The sequence below is a fragment of the Liolophura sinensis genome, chromosome 1 (assembly GCF_032854445.1).
Source record: "Liolophura sinensis isolate JHLJ2023 chromosome 1, CUHK_Ljap_v2, whole genome shotgun sequence".
Lineage (NCBI taxonomy): Eukaryota > Metazoa > Mollusca > Polyplacophora > Chitonida > Chitonidae > Liolophura > Liolophura sinensis.
This window is the reverse complement of record NC_088295.1, coordinates 33,827,447-33,847,234: the sequence shown is the minus strand read 5'-3', so window position 1 is coordinate 33,847,234 and position 19,788 is coordinate 33,827,447. Positions and strand designations below refer to the sequence as shown.

The following is a 19,788-nucleotide window of genomic DNA, read 5'->3' as shown; positions in this document are numbered from 1 at the left end:
AGAGAGAGAGAGAAATTGCATTGAGTGAGTGGCATCAAAGCTTGAATGGCATCAAAGCTATAGCTTTTTAATGAGATGTATCACATTTGTTTGTTTATAATTTATGTAACAAATAACTATTAAAAGTACATGTGCAGCATTACAGCACAGATTTGGACATTAATTAAATTTCAGTTTAGCATAGAGGATAAACTTCTTCAGTAGACAGGGGTTGGGGTGTGACCACATGGTAAAAGTACTCATCTTTCAAACAGATACAAAGATAAATAGAAATAGATAGAGGTGTGGGTTCAATCCCAGGCCCAGATATGGCATTTTTCGAAAAAAACTGCACTGTTCATGTAGACTTGGTGTTACATGGAGTTAGCGATCGACACCTATTTTAAAGCCATGGAGGTAATCTTACATGAAGTTTATTTGGATTATTTGTCTTCTCCAACATACATGATGCTCGCTTTGAGACTGCAACTGGAAATGTTCTCTCTTACATCTTGGAAAACTTGCCACAAGCTAGTTGAAATTGTACTGAAGGCACATCATGATTCCTCCATGCATGACACTACTGGTTTATGTTGTATTGGTTAATTCTTCTTGAGTACAAGTTAAACAGCTGTCAAATTATAGTCTTCATTGGCCTAGACGGTATTGTCCTATGGTTGAGAAAATAAGTCATTTGACCAGTAGAAAACAAGTACTGTAATTCCTCAACCTTTTTGCATGTTTACAAGGTATTTATTCAAGCGTATTGTGAAGGTATTATTCTGTGTGCATGTAGACTGATAAAATTATACTGTGAAACTGTAAAATTGGTCAATCCAACCAGTGTAGTTTTGTCTCCAAAATGTCCTTTCGCCAATGAAAAGGTTGAGGAATTAGAGTAGATCACATGGATAGCTAAGTGAAGTGAGTAACATAGGATGATTTTTATTGTATTATAATGATCAATGCAAATGTGTATGTGACAACTTGTATCTGTTGTGCAATGAACTGTGAAACTTATATCTAATTAAAGATTCTTTTCAACCATACAGATTATGAAATAGTTATTTATAAAGATGTTCAATGTTAAGAGTAAATAAGCTCATGTAACCACACTTTACAGAGCATAAAGGTGGAGAAAACATACAAATTACATTTTACAAGTCCAGATGAAAGAGTGTGAAAAGTTAGATGTAATGTGATCTTTAATATTTTTTCAAGACACTTGAAAATATTTTTTGTATGGTAGGTATTTGGGACCACCTTTTGTATATATAGTCTTTGTGTACTGTTATGATTGAAGATGTAACTCATGTTTAATAAATATATTAGCATTAGAATTTGGTCTTTTTAGCAATAAATGTGTTCAGTCTGGATGTTGATCATATTTTTATTTTTAATACATTTATGAATATTATCATAATTCAGATTCAATGCATATGTTTGGATATAAACAACAAATTTTTATTCAAATAAATTTTTAAGACATGCATCATATCCTTATTTAGAACATTATAATGCAAGGATGATATATACCAAAAGGTGGTCCCAAATACCCAACATACAAAAATGTTTTCAAATTCCCTGTTCCCCTGAAAAGAAATATTAATGACCTTTTTGAAAGTAAGTTTTGATGCTCTTTCATTTGGCTTTGCCATCATTTTTTTGTTTTCTTCTTCAGGTGTGCAGTGTTCAGTCTGAAGCTGGATGGTAAAGGTGTATAAATTGTAGTAAGGTATTAGTGTTTTCTGTATCAGTGAGAGACAGTGAAGCTATTTTGAAGAGAGGCCTGTTATATGGTTAGCTGTCAAAGTACTGGCTCCAGGTCTGTATACATACATACTGTTTACATGTTATCTGTCAAGCAGTTGATCAAACGGCTGTAAGTCACATCCAGATGAGGGATGTACATGTAGCAATGGGATCATACATTGTCTTTGTTTTGGGCATCAGAAGTGTAATCTAACATATTTTACTAAGGACATTTTAAATGACAGATCAGTTGCTTTAGTTGATGATTGTGTCACAGTCCATTGTCAGTTACAGAGGTACATGTATATGTAGATAATGTTTTAGTTGAGGAGAAGTCTTAATAGTGCTGTATTAATTTTCTTGTCAAAAACATTGTATGACAAGCAATGATTATCTGTTTGGGTTGCTAACCATTGTTGTGATATAGATGGAATCTATAGAATCATTGTTACAGTGTGCTCATTTTGTTTTGTCATTTAATTTGAACATATAGATTTATATACAGGATAAAATAAGTAAGCCTTTTTACTTTTTAAGTGTTGTATTCTATGTGTTGTATACAACAGCTTGCAGGTGATGAAATTATACATGGACTCCATGTATATGCATCACTCTTGTCTGCTTGTGTATTTTACCATACATGGACATCTGTACTTAAAAAGTATGTTTAATGAAAAGTTGTCCTACGAATTTGTAATTGTCTTATGAACTTGTAACTGTCCTATAAATTTGTAACTGCCGTATGAATTTGCAACTGCCATATGAATTTGAAACTGCTATACATAACTTCCTATGAGGTAACTACAGTGTAGAAATGGTAGTGATTGGCTTTCTGATTGTATGAAGAAATACCTGTAATCCCTATTTTATTTTCTTTGTTGAAATGGGGTACACTTTAATAGAGAACACAATACTGTGTAACCTGGGCAAATAGATTGTATTTAAGTTTGGGTTGCTAACCATATGAACATTTGGTGCATTAATACCTGTGGTGCATTAATGCCTGTGCACATGGTGTGTTCTCAATTCACAGTGGATGGCTTTCATATAATGAATGATCTAAAATTTTACCCATGTCTGTTAAAGCTGCGCGTTGTGCCTTTTTTTTTTTTAAAGATCATTCTATTGATCTTAGAAAGGTGCTTAGAGGTTTGTCTGTAAGGTAGTATGATATCATATTGGAAAAGTGTATAACTACATATAATCACCGAGGAATGTGTGTGTGTATTTATCAGAACATTACAAGGACTATATGAATCATGCATTTGGTACTTCAATACAGATGTGACTTAGAACCAAAGTTAGGTACTTCTGCTGTTGCCAGAGGGATGATTGTCATATTTATGTGTGCACCATCTTGCCATTATCAACACTACCTTTGCTTCATCACCCCATCAAACTTCTTGTGTTAGGAAGGCATCTCATAGATTTGGTTGGAAAATGATCAGCACTATCAGGAAGTAAGATTTCAGAACAAATCGACAGGTATTTATATAGTTCTGTTCTGACCTTGAAGAAAGCTTGATAGTATGTATAAAACTTTGTTTCAAACTTTGTAACCATTCCATTAACTCCCGTTAGAAGTGATAAAATAATGAGAAATTTTTATACCTATCTTTAAAGTATGTATTTGTATTGGTATTTCTGAAAGTGTGAAATAGTTTTAAATGATATTAGTCACAATACAAATATTTGTATATTTGTATGGCAGTGAGTTCATTGTCTGGATTTATTTTCTCCTACAATAAACATAAGAAAATGTCTGGGCTGTGTGTGTATCTATTATTCTTTGCTTTAAACATTTGGAGATAGGGAATTTTAAGGCTTTATTTGATCACAACTGTGGGTGTGCACAAACCGATTAGGATTTTATTTTCCGTATCTAACACGTCAGGCAATCCGTGACAATTTTGTTTCTCTATTATTAGTGATGGAATTCTATGTAGGTTTTCTTCAGTATAGAAAAGGACATCAACAACAGATGGGTCTTTATTCATGTGGAGAAAGCAATCTCCTTTTCTTTTTCTTTTTTTTTCCTTTCTTTTTGTTTATTATTTTTTTGATGTTTCCTGTACTTTTAAAAAACTAAAACTTTTAAAAGTATGGTAATCCAATTTTCCATAGTGCTCTGTAGATCTTTTGGTTACTGTTGATTCCTTTACCTTGGCCACACATCACTAGTACTGGATACAGACTGTCAGCCCAGGACAGAATTGTGCAGAAGTTTTAGGATGAATAAATCTAGATACTCCAAATCAAAATAGTGTATCTGGGAGAATCAGTCATTCTAAGAATGTTGGCAATCATCGACACTAGAATAAGCTGGCAAATACCATCTTGAAGACCCCCTCCTCCAGGTATATCAGAAATAGAGTTGTCTTCCTGGATATAACCACAAATGAATGCTTTAGGCAATAGTTCCATGCACCGTGCAAGGAACTTGTAACCAATTTATACATTTGCCAGTGTCTTGCGCCTTTGATATCCACAGCTGACAGCTGTATTCTGGGAATTGATGAATATCACTACCGGTTCTGTAGATTTTCACAGAATCAACCTAGAATGTCCATTTTGACCACGAGAAAAACAGCTTTGAAACCTTGTACAGAACAGGTGTTCCTCTAACCAGGGCCTGATAGAACCTTGGCAGCCTTATCCATGCGGCAGTACTCCAAGGCTCTCTGCAGTGTTGGGGCACTGGATGATAGCTGTCCCCGGTTCCGCCATGCCCGCAACATGGAATGCAACTGCAACACAGAAACAGCACAGAAAGATTTACAGCATTTGGGATAGTTATGAAACTCTAGGACTTGATTTCAAATCCTTAGATAGTTTTCAGACAGACCTGATCAACATAGTCAATGCAATTATGCTCTCCATCCATTATGGACATATACACACAAACACAGGTCAAGCTGCACCAAGCTTCAGATCTGGACAGGTCTGGATACTTGAAAGGCTATATGTACCACTCTTCATACAAAAAAATAACATTGAACGAAATTTTACCATATTCTCTCTGGATTCTGAATAATTGATCTCCAGGGCCTCTATTTCTCTCTGAAGGAACCCGAGGCGATTGGCTAAGAGATGCCAGTCAGCTTTTGGTGGGATAGCGCGCACAACATTGAGGAGTAATTCATCTGTCAACGGTTTCCCACTCGGCACTGGTCGTCGCATCGGCGATACTGGGGGTATATCCACTGGAGACGTCGCCTGGCTATCTTTTTGTTTAGATTTTTCTGCTTCCATTTCGGCCACCAATTTTTCCCGTTCGGCAACCTTTGCATCATGTAGAACCTAAAATCGGTGCAGTATAAAATGTGAATGAAAAGCAATACAGGCCTCAGATTTTCATATACATAAATGTATATCAAACATGTATAAGATATATACAAAATAAACGTTTTGAACAAAACTTGAACAAGAAAAACATCAAACAAAAACATATTTGTCGTCAAAGATACCGGGGATTACTCTTATCCAGTCTTACCTTATTCTTTTCAGCCTCCAGTTCACGTGAAATGTCCCGCCTCACCGTAATCGGAATGATGTCTACAGTCAGAATCTCCTCCAAGGTTTCTTTAGGGAATCGCTGCATGTAATTTATAAAAGCTTCCTCTGTCACAGTTTCTGTTGAACACACAAGCAGGCATGAAACCTCTAGGCTTCGGACTGAATGATTATCGAACGAAATATTGCTGTTGCCATACGATGTAAATGTTGCGAGACAAACATGAAGTACCAGAATAATTCTTTGTCAACAACAAAAAACAAAAACAAAAAAACAAAACAAAAAAAAAACAACAACACAAAACTACTTCCAGTTTTTTTGCTACATGGAAACATTTGTAAAGCTGATGTCATGGGTTCACTGAATTTCGAACTTGGGAATACCTGTGTTACTGCTACCTATCGTCATGTCCTTCACCAACCCCTTCACCAAAGCTCTGATAGAATCCTACCGTCAGAGTGAATGGAAAACAATAATATTTATCAAATATATTCAAAGATCACAAAAGAACCATACGGAGTCAAAGTTTCACAGTATAGCGATGTATTTCACCATCTCCAGTGGTTAGGATATACCATAAATAAAAACCTTTAGTTAGAAGTTAAAAGCTCAACTTGTAACTAGAATAGGAACACTAATTCTACTTTGAAGTTACAAGTTGCAAGTTTCATAAGGTCACTAACAACAGGACAACTTCAATCAAATATGGCTCGAACTTATGTATGTAAAATACAACTAAAATCTCAAGAATTTAAACGGCTATTTGATGTTGCTTTTAAGTAGCCCTAATCTGGCACATGTTGATTACCAACACGATGTCAATACCTCATGTTCCGGTGTTGCCCCGTACACATGTTTCATCACTCTGAACAGGATTTCTTCCGTGAGTGGTGACCCTTTGTTTAGCAGATGGAAAACCGCTAAGAGAAAAACCACGAGTCGAATTACTGTAGAACACTTCAGACTATATACAAAATACGCATTGAACAGGACATAAAGTTGACTAAAAGAACAAATGGAAATGTGTTTCAATGATTTGCTTCACAATCTACAGGTAGTCAGAATGATTATTAAAGTTTCGCCTCAGAAATGTGGCAAATTCATGTCTTATATTACATATAACTGATATATAAATTAATTATATAATACGTTCTATTCAAATGTTCGTACCGGTATATAATATTAGATCTTGTAAACCTAAAGTGAATAAAAGTAACAGGCCATTAAACGTTAGCACCGCATCCAAAGAGCCTAACCTCGAAGTTTTTCGCTGAGATGAGCTGACTGGGAAAACTTCATCAAGTTGATAAAGGTTAGAAAGGTCACCTCGCCATTGGCACTAGTAGTTTTGAGGTTCCGCCAGATCTGCAGCGATGAACACATATATTCTGTACATGCACTGTGTAATTCCCAGGGAAGGTTACATGTTTATAGTTCAGGGGATCTGTATATGTTGAACAACCTTCGTGCATTTTGATAAATTTGGTTTGCTTGAAACATCAATGGATGCAACATATGTTAGGTTCACAATTTCCGATTTGTTTCATTTAATGCATATGCTTGCGTGGACTGCTTCCATGATAAACAATATAGGCCCACAGTGCGGACATACAGTTTTATATCAGCAAGAAATCTGGTATAGCCCAAAGGCATATACGATTGTATCCTTAATTGAAAAGACGAGGATAATGTTATGCATACGTTTTTGACAAAGACATCTTCACCGAAATTGGCGGTTACTTCCCGCAAGTCGCTACTTATCGTCAGAACACCGAATTTATCACAACCCAGTGCTTGAAACCTTTTCCATAAACGTTCGACGTCAGGAATATCCACTGCAACAAAGAATCAAAAACCCTTTGTTGGAGTACACATGTGTGCATGCGAACTAGCATAAGGACTAAACCGCTTGTAGGTATAGTACAGGCTCCAGGGGTTTCCACTCATTTCGAACTCAATTAAATTGTTCCGTCCTAAGATATTATAAATCAGCGGCAAGGACAGACATAAGTTATCAATTACTGTGAAAACGTTGGTGTACATTCAATTTGGCGAAAATTGAAACGAAAAAATCGAGAATTTACTCGGCTAAAAGCCCAGTAAAACACCATTATAAAGGATCTTGGTAATTATTTTAAAACGTTTTAACCAAATAATAAATTTCTTTGAATCAGTTCTGTAGACTTGGAATAGATTTACACCTATATGTACATGCAGGGCTAGACCTACGTAATCGCACACAGACGCGTAGTTAGTTACTATCTGTGTGTAGGACACCACCCCCAAGAACATATAGTGGTTCGAAAATTTGGGTAAATTTAATGAGGACAAATATAAAAGAACCATTAGATTCCAAGAACCGGCTGTCTTATCTTGTAATGTTAAAATTAGCTAAGATATACAGGCGTATATATACGCATAATATACAGGCGTATATGTACAGACTATAAAGCATTATTCTCCATGTACACGTATCTATATACAATTCGTCCGTGTACACTTACATTCCGCTTCTTTGGCATGAGAAATAATCCATTTTGGGTCTCGGGGATTTTGAGATACCTCTTTAGGCTCCCGCAACTTAGAGCCGTAAGCTCCCATCTTGAGTATGTGGTGAAGACAGATGTAAATTCAGCAATTAAACTTGCTATCGTCCTAGGCTAATATCGTGTTAACTTGAGCTTCTCTGCTTACATGCATGAGCTAAACAGGTTGCCCGTACTTTGCCAATATGTACCGGTACATACATGCTCTGCAGTTGTTGTCACTTCTGGTATTGAGTAGTAAGGACGCTGTCGGCCGGCACGGTCTCTAAAATAATGTGTCATAAACAAACATCATATAAGAGGTAGGCTAATTCAGATTTAAATAGCAGCTGCCCCACTCAATCACTCACAGGTGCTCCTCTTGTGTGCACACAATCTACCTGACCTATTGGGTCTGTCATTTCCAACAATTCTATAGTGTAATAACTGAACGACTAAAGCTGGTAAGCCTAGTGTGCTATATCAAGAGCTTAATCTAACTCAGCTCTGTATTATTATATAGGCACCTATCATAAATCAGCGATACGTTTTACCTACTGTACAATAGGCGTCACCCTCCACGCGTCACGCCCCAATATATCCCCCTTGGTTATATAGAGACCATATTGGGTTATTAACTTAGTCACTCAGCTATCAACAGCTTAAGAGGATATGGGCCTAACGCTCTTGGAATATGATATCCTTTACACATACAAAGAATATACTCACATATTATTATACTTTGCTTGTTTTGTAGGTATCAAATAATTGGCTTTATGAAGTTGCCATTTATGAACTGCTGCTCCCGTATTTAGGTCTTTCGAGCAGCACCCCTCGGTTAAAAGTCTATATTGCTAGCTATAGTATTTATAGTATATTTATAGTCCCGGAGGTCCTTGTACACTGCTGGCTATAGAAGACCATATTTTATAATAGTCCCAGAGGCCCTTCTATCCTGTTGGCTAAAGTAGGCTATATTTATAATCCCAGGGGCCCTTCTTTACTGCTGGCTATAGTCGGCCATATTTATAGTCCCAGCGGCCCCTCTGTGTTGCTGGTTATAGTTGACCATACCCATAGAAGCCCTTCTATACTGTTGGCTATGGTAGACCATATCTGTAGTCTCAGAGGTCCTTCCTTGCTGTTGGCTAAAGTAGGCCATCTTTATAGTCCCAGAGGCTCCTCTGTGCTGGTGGTTATAGTAGACCATATTTATAGTCCCAAAGACCTTTCTTTACCATTGGCTGTAGTAAGCCATATTTATAGTTCCAGCGGCCCCTCCGTGTTGCTGGTTATAGTTGACCATATCTACAGAAGCCCTTCTATACTGCTGGCTATAGTAGACCATATTATAGTAGACCATATTTATGGTCCAAGAGGCCCTTCTCTACTACTGGTTAGAGTAGACCATATTTATAGTCCCAGAGGCCCTGTATGGTTAGAGTACAAGAGCGTGTCAGACCTCAGCTCTAATTTGTCCATTTATCTGCCCCGTGGGTTCCCTTCATTGTGATGGTGCTAGGTTTAGATCTTATATTGCACATTTTGTCATTACAGCACTGCCTGAAACTTATTAGAGTCTTTATGTGGTCTATGTTTCTTAGGGGTTGATCCAAACTTGACATTCTGTCAACTATTGTACTTCTTTTACCTGAACTTCAGCCTTTCATATCAATAAACGCCACTCTTTCTCTGCACTGGTTTCCATATGATTTCATTTATACTATGTTTGCAAAAATCATAAATGAGGCAGTCAGGATCATGGATGAAGCAACCAATAGGGAAACCAAAGAGCTTTCCCACAGACATTTTCCTTACCTGGTGCCACATTTCTAAACCTTTGTAAGCCATATTTCTTGAAGCTTTTTACATAAAAGACGTTATCCAGATTATACTTCCAATAGGCGACGTCACTTACGAGAAAGATAACAAAAAATTGATTTACAAGGATGTGTGAAAGAGTGACACAAACAAATCATTTTTAGCACCATTTTCATAGTTAAAAACACAAAGCTGCTGTGACTACTTTTATTGTGCTAAAAAGTAAATTATACACAAGAAAGAAATGACATATTAGAAAAAAGCTGACTAACAAAGGACAAATTGCCATTTTTAACATTTCTTGGCACTTTTACATAAGCATGATCAATAAAAAAGTAATAAAATATGAAAGATTAGAAAACAATTAAACATAATAGTATACGTATAATCAATGATAAATTTTATCACTTTGTGATTCATTTGGTCATGTGCGTAGAACCAGTAGTGTAAAACTGACAAAACGGAAAGAACATAACAAGAATTGAAGAAGATCTGGGACAAGCAGATCACAATTACCAGTAGTAAATGGCTATCACAGTCAATGCTAAAACAGGAGGCATACTCAATATAACTCATGTAAACATTTTAAAATACTATACTGACAATGATCATCACACACACTTCAGCAAGGCAACTACATTTATATCCATCTACATCCTGGTATAGGCTACTAAAGAACAAAACGTTAGTTACACAACAAACGCACAAATTCTCAGTAGATCAGCAAACATCCAAATATGCTTCAAAAATTTCTAACAATTTGGCCAAATTTCAATTTCAAGAACAGCAGCATCTTTCAAAACACTAACAAGCTGTCAAATATGGGTATACATGCAAAAATGGTCGTGTATCTCAGTACAAGGTCATATATACCAAGTCTATTATATGTGAATGAAGTCTAAAAATTCAAGAAATATAATAACAGTAACGTCTACTGGAAAACAATCTGTAGTACATGCTGTATATATGCATTAAATCTATTTTCATTGAGTATTTTAAGAAATCCAGCTAGTATTCAACAAGTACAAGTAATATTCACTAGTAAAACAAACAACTTTTATACCCCACTCCCTGAAAATCTACTATTATCATTCCAATAATAAACCATACCCATGTTTACATTACATGCACACATATCACAGCATGAAAAGGCTTTGTGTTATTTTGTCAACGAACTAATAAAAAAAAAATCTTGAAAAATCCAACATAAACAGTATCACCTAGATTGTAAGAATGGTCTATTTTACAACTTCATGACAAACTAAGGATTTACATGTAGGCAGCTTACATACTGTAGTACATGTACATATCTTGATACCATAAGTCTACATGTACTACTATCTCATATCAACATGCTCCATTTAACCTAGCTCCAACCTGACTTTCATCTGAATGCTGTTAAATGACACAAATGTTACCATTTATAACTGGTCCTACCTTCACCCTACTAGATGAATACGACAATGTCATACTAATTATACTGTATGTATTCAGCTCTGTATAATCGGACTACTAATGTAGAGATCCTTTGGTGTATCCATTGACTCTGCAACTGGGAGTTGATCTGCAGTAGTCAGTAACTAGGAAGTAAGTAAAAGAGCTACATCAGTCATTGAGGAAGAGCGCAACACCTTGTCCAAAGTACTGGTATATGCCAGCTCTCCATACTGACGCTTCCATTCCAGCAGCATGTGGTACGCCTGAAAACCACAGAAACAGTTTTACCACCATTACATTAATAGAGCCATAAATATTTGCTGGATATATGAAAGTTTCTCACGAAACACTGTGATAATCTAGACAGAATTTGAGAATTTGGGGTGTCTAAGAACATCATCACTTGTAAATTATAATCCCATTCCCATTAGTACAAATGCACAAATACATGTATTGGGACTGTTCCAATAAGAAATAGGAAATCCATTCCATGTTGTATTTTTGGCCATTATTACATTACAAAGAACAACAGCATACCTCTGTTTGCTTGATATAAAGAAGCTTCTCAAAGAAGATTACGATAACAGAGACACAGATTCAAAACTTTTCTGAGCTCTTGTGCATCCTCATAGTCAACATATTGTGACTGCTATACAGAAACCCTTTGATAGTTATATTTTTACATCCCTTCACGGGAACACATCACAAGCATGTCCTTATCCCTGAGAATCAAATGTTGACAAATTTTAGCAATATCTAAATGAAATACGTCTAAAAAGAAGAATCAAGTTCCAAAAGGAATAGATAGGGGAAAATAATTAGAGGCACATATGTCTATATGCATGTCCCACCTGTTGTTGACGCTCTCCTGCAAACCTGCTGATAATCTCATCCATACTCTTCTGCTGTAAACCTAGCTTATTCCCCACCAGAACCCAGTCTCTCTGACAGATCCTCTCAGATACCTGTGCCAGTACCTTGTCAGGGGGAATAACTCTGTTGCTAGGGCTGGATGGCCCCAGTCTACTGTTGGAGTGTTTGGAGTCCCTAAACTGTAATGCAAAAAGATAACAAACAAGAATGTTAATTTAATGTAACAACGTGGACCACTCCTTAATAATGTCTACATGTTAAGCTTTGTAAGACAAGAAAGATTAGCAGCTGTCTGAAATTAAACATAGATGGCAAAAAGAAAACAGGACTAAGGGGGTATAACTCCCGCACAACAGTACCAGACCAAGTGCATAAACACTATCATCATGTACAACGTAAAGCCTGGATGGAGTCGTTGGTGTAATCATATCACAGTGTTACTTCGTTACAACGCTGGGTTTGGTACTGACGCCACAGTGGCAGTACAGTGATTTCGGCGGTACAATGTGCAATGATTTAATGAGATAAATTTCAGAAAGAAAAGCCTTGTAGCAATATAAAGTTGTGCAGTGTAATTTGCTGCCTGGGCTAATTCTCTCGGAACACTCAGAGAGATAACCTCTTGAGGTGTGAAAGTCATTAAGTCATGCTGGGCAAAACCAAGAAATATTCTGGCCTCCTATGGGTCCAGGTTGTGGATGTTTTCTTTGACTAAACTATTTGGTTTGCCTGGACATTGTCTTTGATTGATCCTTGAGTTGTGTCTTCATTCTGTTTTAGCAAATCACAGCATGTAAATGAACGCGTAGTATAAAAGCAAAGTTTCGTGCATTTTGCTGCTGTTGTTTCACCGGAGATCCGTAATGTTGAACTCGACTGACTGAACTTAAATTTTATACAGCTTAGACAGTCTATTGTTCACATTTCATACTTGATGGAGAATACAGTTGCAAATGGAAAGGCTTTCAAGGCCTTAAAAATGTTGGCAAAAAGATTTGCATGTTACCTGTGCAGTAGTTCATATTTTAAACTAGCCAGCCTTTATGGTATCACTGGTGGCCATCGCTGGCGGAACAGCGAGGGCAAAACTAATGGTTTTAATACATTCTGTTCAGAAAAGATCCTGGTGGATAGCATTAAGTAAGGTTGCCATTAGTTTATGGAAATAACATTTGGAATTTTTGTACAAGGTCCTTAGGCTGGCGATAAGTGGGGGTGGATTTATAAAGGGGGGCATTATAGCGAGGTTTGACAGTATTTTTAAGAAAAGATTTAAAGCCTTTAATGGGTTTTACGACTTTTTTTGTTAACCATATCCTGATATGTCATTCTGAAGCCCCAGTTTCCAACAACACAAAAATAACTCCTCTGGTTATTAATTGCTTGCATAGGATTTGGTGATTTGGTGTGCCTGTATATAGATTAGCTAATGTCCGAAAACTAAATATAGTTTACTATATTTACCATATAGTTTATATATAGTTTACTATATTTACCGAAAACTATATAAAAAAAGAGTAGAAGATTTTACATGGAGTAGAACAAACCCTCAAAAGTTTCGGGCAGCCAACAGTTAAATACCTCTGACAGCTGTTCACTGGCTTGGTGGCTGATGTCATAGGGCAGGATATGAAAGTCCATCAGCTGAGTTATTGTCTCCTGTGGCATTTTCTTCACCCAGTCAATAAACTCATCCTCACTAATATAACCTGCAAATATAAATAACACTCTTAAATAGCTACCGGTTAATGCGAAATTTTTAAAATGTATCAAAAAACTTTTTCTGGACAATTGACAAATGCTTGCATACCTCTTCTGGATGTATCCATTTCTCTCAAAAAAACGTCAGCCAGTCTAGAAATGGTAGCCTTAAAATAAAATCAGATAGAACAGTTTAAAACTCATAAATCACAGATGTGAGGATAATCATTATATTAATATAATACAAAATAATCTGCAACATTAAGTTTTTAATATGAACATTTAACCTCAAATATTTGAGGCCACACCAAAAGGCACATGCAAAAATATTTCTTCTTCCTACATCATAAAAACTTTCGCTTTTCATTTACGAATATATCTTGAACATTACCCCAGGCTATTGCATAATGTATGGAAAACAAAAACTTCAACAAAATCCTAGCAAGTGAGCTACATATAAATAGTGAACTTCAACTCTAATCCTCATGCTACTTCGCAAGACTATCCAAAACACAAATGGTTACAGTAAGAAGGACTTATAATGTAAAATCTTAACTTGCACCACATCCATGTACCTGGAAAACACAAGGTATTCATATGAGCTCATGTTCAATTACATGTAGATGAGATAGCACAGGGCCTGTTACTAGATGAATCTGGAAACCACTTACGTCACTATCCTCTGGATACACTCTCTTCAAGATCTTTGCCAACAGGCTTCGATCCAAGGGATCACCATTGTTCAGAAGATGGAAAGTTGCTGTAAGAACACAGTATATATTGAGTCCAACATTTCATTCTATTTTTGTATCACTTTTTTTGATTACCAGTAAAGGCTGCAAAATGGAAACAATAAATAACTTTGCTTTGCATCCTTGTCATAGCATTTGACGCTGCATATACATGTAAATGTGTCATCTACATCTGAGATTTTAGGAAAAATGAGAGATCATGCTTGGTATAAACACACATTAGCAGAAATGTCTCCAAAATTGCCTTGCTCACATTTTATTAAAGCCTAGTCTGTTTGTCACAATCAATCATTAAGGTTTAATGCTACATCACCTCATATTTAAAAAGCAATTAAATTTCTTCAAATATATCCACAGTACTAAAACTAGAGTTCATCAGTTATCCCAAATGTTTCTTTTGACACAACAATGAGGAGAACTGATTGTTGTAAGTAGGACATAAAATAAGTGGTCTTGTCAAGTCGCCTTAGAGCCTAATTTTGAAAGTTACATGTACAGCTGTATCTCATCCTTAAAACAAAACAAAGGAAAAAAAAAAACAAAAAAAAAACAGAATACTGGCACTGTAGGAGCACACAGACGACAATGTTCTCATGGCAGGTCATACCCCTCATTTTCTTCTCCACACTTTCACACTCAATCCATTTCAAGGCCATCAAGAAAGACTGGAAGCTAACATGACCACCTTGACTCTTCATTGACTTTAAAATCTGTGGAAAAGTTTTAAATGATTTGTAACAATCTTATGTAACTATGACAATGTAATCCGTTATACACTATAAAGTACACTGAGTGTAAACTAGATGAAAAAGATACATTGAATTTGGGGACATGCACATGTACAATCTACCCTAAATCCAAAACACTAAAGCTTGTAGACAAAAGGATTTTTCATGAAAAGACAAACATCAATCCGGAACATAATTAATGAGCATCGTATTTCAAGAATTTTAACACCCTACACATGGCTATTTCTCTTACATACGACAGAGGTCAGGTTTATGGGTGGGGGAAACAGGAGTACCCGGAGTAAACCACTGCTAGGTACCTGACAAACTTCCTGACTGAATGTTTCAGCTGAATAGCAGAGATCTGGATTCAAATTGTGACCTCATAGGTCAAAAGCCTGATAGTTACAGTGAGCAAGCGCTTTAAAGATCTGAGCCAGTGAGATCAGTTAACCACTTGATCCTGTGAGATTTAACGATCTGAGCCAGTAAGATTTAACCATTTGATCCAGCAAGGTTTAACCATGAGAGTCTGTGAGATTTAATCACCTGAGTCAGTGAGACTTAACCACTTGATCCTGTGTGATTTAACCATCTGAGCCAGTGAGATTTAACAATCTGAGCCAGTGAGATTTCACAATCTGAGCCAGTGAGATTCAACAATCTGAGCCAGTGAGATTTAACCATCTGAGCCGATGGCTTAATCTCTAAACAATTTTAGAAATATTTAATAATATACATCACACAACTTGAACCTCTGGGTCATATGCATGTAATTTAAGTGACCAGTAGTGACGACATAATGTAGTAGTGTAGAAGAGCCTAGGGGTATGTCAAAGACTGGTGCAAGTCCGTGGAATGGGATACATGCAGACGTATCTGATAAATGAAGAGTAAATGTTGCAATAAACATGACAGTCAGATTGATCTCTGAAATCCCACCACTAAAACATTGTTTTCACATGATTAAGAAAAAGACTTTAACTACATGTAAAAGATTGTTAATGGGGTCTTGAAATAACCCAAGATAAAAACACAATTATTTTTTTAATAAAAACACCATTTCATCTATGCATATAATAGTGCTTTATGAATTAAGATAGCCATACTTCAGCTGACTTCTTACTTATGGGGCTGGGTTCATGAAGCTCATTTAGCTAAGTTTGCCTTTAACTACCATGACGACATATGTTGTAGAGATGTAAAGTGCACTTAGCTAAGGGCTACTTAGCACTAAGTATGCTTCATGAAACCAGCCCTTGGTCAATCATACTGGGGGATGGGGGGGGGGGGGGGGGGGGCTCTGTTGCCGAGATTGTTAGCGTGCCAGGAGCCTCACACCAATGCAGTTGCTGTGAGTTCGTACAAGTCATGCTGGCTTCCTCTTTGCACGTATGTGGGAAGGTCTGACAGCAACCTGTGGATGATCGTGAGTTTCACCCAGGCTCTGTCTGGTCAATTTCCTCCCACCATAATGCTGGCCACCGTGATATAAGTGAAATATTTCCGAGTATGGTGCAAAACACCAATCAAAATAAATAAATGAAATCAATCAAACAGTTCAATTAAGTAAAATAGTTTTCATTTTGAGTACTTGAGTCCATGCAACCACTTAATTAGTACTAGTTGCTACCCATCAACTGAACAGTAAATCATGCACACACAGCATGTCTCCTTCCATAACTCTACAACAGTTGGAATTCAATCATGTTCATCTCGCATGTGATCTGGATAAGTTTCTGATTGTTAACATCATCTTTATTTCATGTGCCATTTTTTTCAATACATGCATATACATGTAACTACTGTGTTCTTTTGCACAGGTCTATGCAGAATCTGTATGTAAGATGTTGACCAACGACACACTGTATCCATGGTTTAGACAGAGTAAGAATCTGACTGCATTGCATGTTAGAATGTTATATATGTTCATGTAAATGTATATTAAGTTCTATACATGTAACATTACTGCCATGAGCTGAAGCTGCTCTGACTGTTCCTCCAAGCTGACCCACATTTACATGTGACTACTCTCACTCAGGGTAACTGTGCTGTAAAAAGGTTGACTAAGAACAGCTGACTTATCTGCACTAACTCCAAACACTGACCTACATCTGAAGAAGATAACCTTCACCTTCTGATCACTGAGCATGACAAGCTTTAACACACTGGTGGTAAATGTGGGTTAAAGTAGAGCCTGCTTTTAAAACCCATGTCAGCATCTACCTTAAGAAAACTAGGGAACAATATGCCTGTAGGAGACATAAAGCTGACACAAAGTACATGTTCAAACATGTACATGTAACTTGAAATACTGCAAAATACTCTCCGCAATACTATGTCATACAGATTGTATTGTCTTTGGTAAAAAGAAATTGGAAAAATTACTGGGCACACAAAACACACACATGCAAAAAAAAAACAAACAACAACACATGACACTTTAATATCTGACATATCAATTTTACAGTTTGTTCTTTGGGTACTCCCACATATAAACTTTCAAAAAATAATAACATAAGGCTGTACCAACAAAAACAATTAAATGTTTTCGAACAGAATATCACCTGAAAAATTTGGTTTGACAGCTGAGCTCACCACATTTCTAATAAGTCTAGGAGACCCACATTCATGATTTTTCACATTCATGATTCACAGAAGTGATGGAATTTTAACTAGAATAAAACATGTACTGTCCAGCTATGTATATCTTCATTATAATACATCAGAAAAGTCTTTTAAACATAAATGAGATAAACTAAATTCGTGTAGATGTTGTTTTATATAATTGCATACATAGTACATGTACTGTAATAGACAATTTGGTGTTTATCTAGAACTTGTGAACAAGTGTAATACCTGTGCATGAGGCTAACCATACTATATAACATACACTTTCATAACTTTTATACTAACATTTCTCACAAAAGCATCCTCCTCAATGTGGGGTGGGAGGGGCTCAGTAAGGGACAACACTCCATTCTGGTCACATCCCAGCTGCTGAAACCTCTGCCACAGCCTCTCAACCTCAGGAATAGCCACTGAAAACATATACTGTGCAACAAGGGCCCGTAAAGAACATACATGTACGGTTGTAAAACTTACAACCTTTAAGAAACTACACAAATATTAGTTCTCAGATTGTACTTATGTGGGAAGGTTTGTCAGCAACCTGCAGATGGTCACTGGCTCTGCCAGGTCTCCACCCACCATCATGCTGGCCGCTTTTGCATAAGTGAAATATTTCTGAGTATGGCAGAAAGCACATACCTTTGGAATAAATAAAAAAAATTAATGCCCGAACTGTGCTTTTGCACTACACTTACATTCTGTTGCTATAGCATGGGTTGTGATCCAGTTGGGTTCGTCTGGGTTTGTAAAAGAAGCCACTGAGCCCTCCGCATCTGCCTGGAAGTTACTTGCATATGCTCCCATAGTTCTCACATCAAAACATTCCCCTGAGGCAGAGAGGTCCTATTAAGACTAGAATACATGTATATATTAAATGTACATGTTTAAATGCAATCTATACTTTAAAACAAAGTAGAATTTGCTCCCTCTATCCATTGTGTTATTGTCTGTGCTATCTAAATGCACATGCATTACTGGTCTGAACCTTTTCCCTTGTACAAGCCAAATTTATTCATTGCTCCAGATTATTCCATATATGTAAATGTGGTTGAGAAGACACTGAGTTAAGGAAAGTTCTTTTTGAACCATGGTGTTGGCTCTGTTCCCTAGGGCATCCTTCACATCATTTTCATACTTCTGCCTAGCCTCACTTAGGGCTAAAGCAGCACTTTAAACATTCAAACTTATATGTTGCTGATTCTTGACAACAGCTACATGTGTACATTCAAATTAAATTCACTTGCATATGTTACTGTCAGGAGTGAAAATGCACTAGTTTGGATGAATCATGCCCCCTAATTCGGAAGAGAAATTGCTGAACTTAACAATATGTGTATATGTTTCACGCCTGAGGTTTTATTTCAGTGTGAGTCATAGTGGTAAATTCTGTAATATTAACATACCTGAGACTGGAAAAATTTCAAAAGTAAAGCTGATGAAAGCAGGATGCCAGTTTGTAAGTAAATTTAGTTCATTGGAGTTTACACGAATCACTAGCTCTCTCAATCTCGATTACCTCCTCACTCTTCAATGTTCATATACTTAAGCATGAATATCTAGTAACTATCAGACAGTTTCACGAGTGGAAGAAATTCTGCATGTGACAGTGGTTTTTACTGTGTCTTGTGGTGTGAAATAATGCATTTATGAACACTTCAACAGCTGACTTCCTAAGTACATGTAGTATCCATTCAGTTAGCATTTTAAAATGAATCAAGTACGATACAGGAGTGACACGGTAACTAAGAAGCTCCGGTCTAGCTAGACGGCTGATGCTGACACCTGATGTCATACCGGTCCTTATAACTCGAGTTGTGACGAGGAAAAGTTTGATCCATATCTACAGCACATACAGTACGTGACAAATCAAGTCGACAGTTACCTTCCCGGTTTGAACAGAGAATACAAAGTATTCACTTAAGACAACTGACACTGCGGGGGGTAACAAAGGCTAAAGTTACTAACCAAACACTAGAGACACAAACACTGTCTAAGCCGTAATTTGTCGGAAATTTCTCTTTTGAAGTTCCCGCTGACGTCATAGTCACAGGCAGCCAATGACACACAACGTTGCA

The 19,788-nt window shown here is 36.7% G+C and overlaps 3 protein-coding genes across 8 annotated transcripts; all 3 read right to left on the bottom strand.

The window, feature by feature from the left end:
* Positions 1-3,773: 3,773 nt before the first annotated feature.
* On the bottom strand, positions 3,774-5,944 carry LOC135462029 (uncharacterized). Its single transcript, XM_064739365.1, has 4 exons — positions 5,629-5,944; positions 5,225-5,364; positions 4,741-5,031; positions 3,774-4,478 (listed from the first exon to the last, which is right to left on the bottom strand). Exons 1-4 carry the CDS (start codon positions 5,651-5,653, stop codon positions 4,353-4,355), a joined length of 582 nt encoding a protein of 193 aa, XP_064595435.1. The 5' UTR covers positions 5,654-5,944; the 3' UTR covers positions 3,774-4,352.
* Positions 5,945-6,049: 105 nt separating this feature from the next.
* On the bottom strand, positions 6,050-8,066 carry LOC135479704 (uncharacterized). Its single transcript, XM_064759643.1, has 4 exons — positions 7,750-8,066; positions 6,947-7,080; positions 6,502-6,610; positions 6,050-6,165 (listed from the first exon to the last, which is right to left on the bottom strand). Exons 1-4 carry the CDS (start codon positions 7,844-7,846, stop codon positions 6,050-6,052), a joined length of 456 nt encoding a protein of 151 aa, XP_064615713.1. The 5' UTR covers positions 7,847-8,066.
* Positions 8,067-9,789: 1,723 nt separating this feature from the next.
* On the bottom strand, positions 9,790-19,715 carry LOC135470715 (uncharacterized). 6 transcript variants are annotated; one of them, XM_064749768.1, is made up of 9 exons: positions 19,679-19,715; positions 18,409-18,565; positions 17,999-18,123; positions 14,962-15,064; positions 14,274-14,362; positions 13,712-13,769; positions 13,483-13,610; positions 11,880-12,080; positions 9,790-11,291 (listed from the first exon to the last, which is right to left on the bottom strand). In XM_064749768.1, exons 2-9 carry the CDS (start codon positions 18,515-18,517, stop codon positions 11,172-11,174), a joined length of 933 nt encoding a protein of 310 aa, XP_064605838.1. In that variant the 5' UTR covers positions 18,518-18,565; positions 19,679-19,715; the 3' UTR covers positions 9,790-11,171. The 6 variants fall into 6 exon arrangements, with proteins under 6 accessions (XP_064605838.1, XP_064605831.1, XP_064605853.1 ...); XM_064749761.1 differs by having other exon boundaries at positions 19,596-19,702; XM_064749783.1 differs by having other exon boundaries at positions 18,409-18,540; positions 19,679-19,697.
* Between the last annotated feature and the right edge of the window lie 73 nt (positions 19,716-19,788).

Excerpts from the sequence above, each read along its gene's own strand:
- LOC135462029 (XM_064739365.1), bottom strand. The coding sequence starts at position 5,653 with ATGACGATAGGTAGCAGTAACACAG. Across the intron at positions 5,032-5,224 it reads TGGAGGCTGAAAAGAATAAG|GTTCTACATGATGCAAAGGT; the intron begins GTAAGACTGGAT and ends CACCGATTTTAG. Across the intron at positions 4,479-4,740 it reads CAGAATCCAGAGAGAATATG|TTGCATTCCATGTTGCGGGC; the intron begins GTAAAATTTCGT and ends TCTGTGTTGCAG.
- LOC135479704 (XM_064759643.1), bottom strand. The coding sequence starts at position 7,846 with ATGGGAGCTTACGGCTCTAAGTTGCGGGAGCCTAAAGAGGTATCTCAA. Across the intron at positions 7,081-7,749 it reads TCATGCCAAAGAAGCGGAAT|TGGATATTCCTGACGTCGAA; the intron begins GTAAGTGTACAC and ends TCTTTGTTGCAG. Across the intron at positions 6,166-6,501 it reads TCTCAGCGAAAAACTTCGAG|CGGTTTTCCATCTGCTAAAC; the intron begins GTTAGGCTCTTT and ends TTTTTCTCTTAG.
- LOC135470715 (XM_064749768.1), bottom strand. The coding sequence starts at position 18,517 with ATGGGAGCATATGCAAGTAACTTCCAGGCAGATGCGGAGGGCTCAGTG. Across the intron at positions 15,065-17,998 it reads AGGATGCTTTTGTGAGAAAT|ATTTTAAAGTCAATGAAGAG; the intron begins GTTAGTATAAAA and ends ACTTTTCCACAG. Across the intron at positions 14,363-14,961 it reads TGTGGAGAAGAAAATGAGGG|CAACTTTCCATCTTCTGAAC; the intron begins GTATGACCTGCC and ends GTGTTCTTACAG.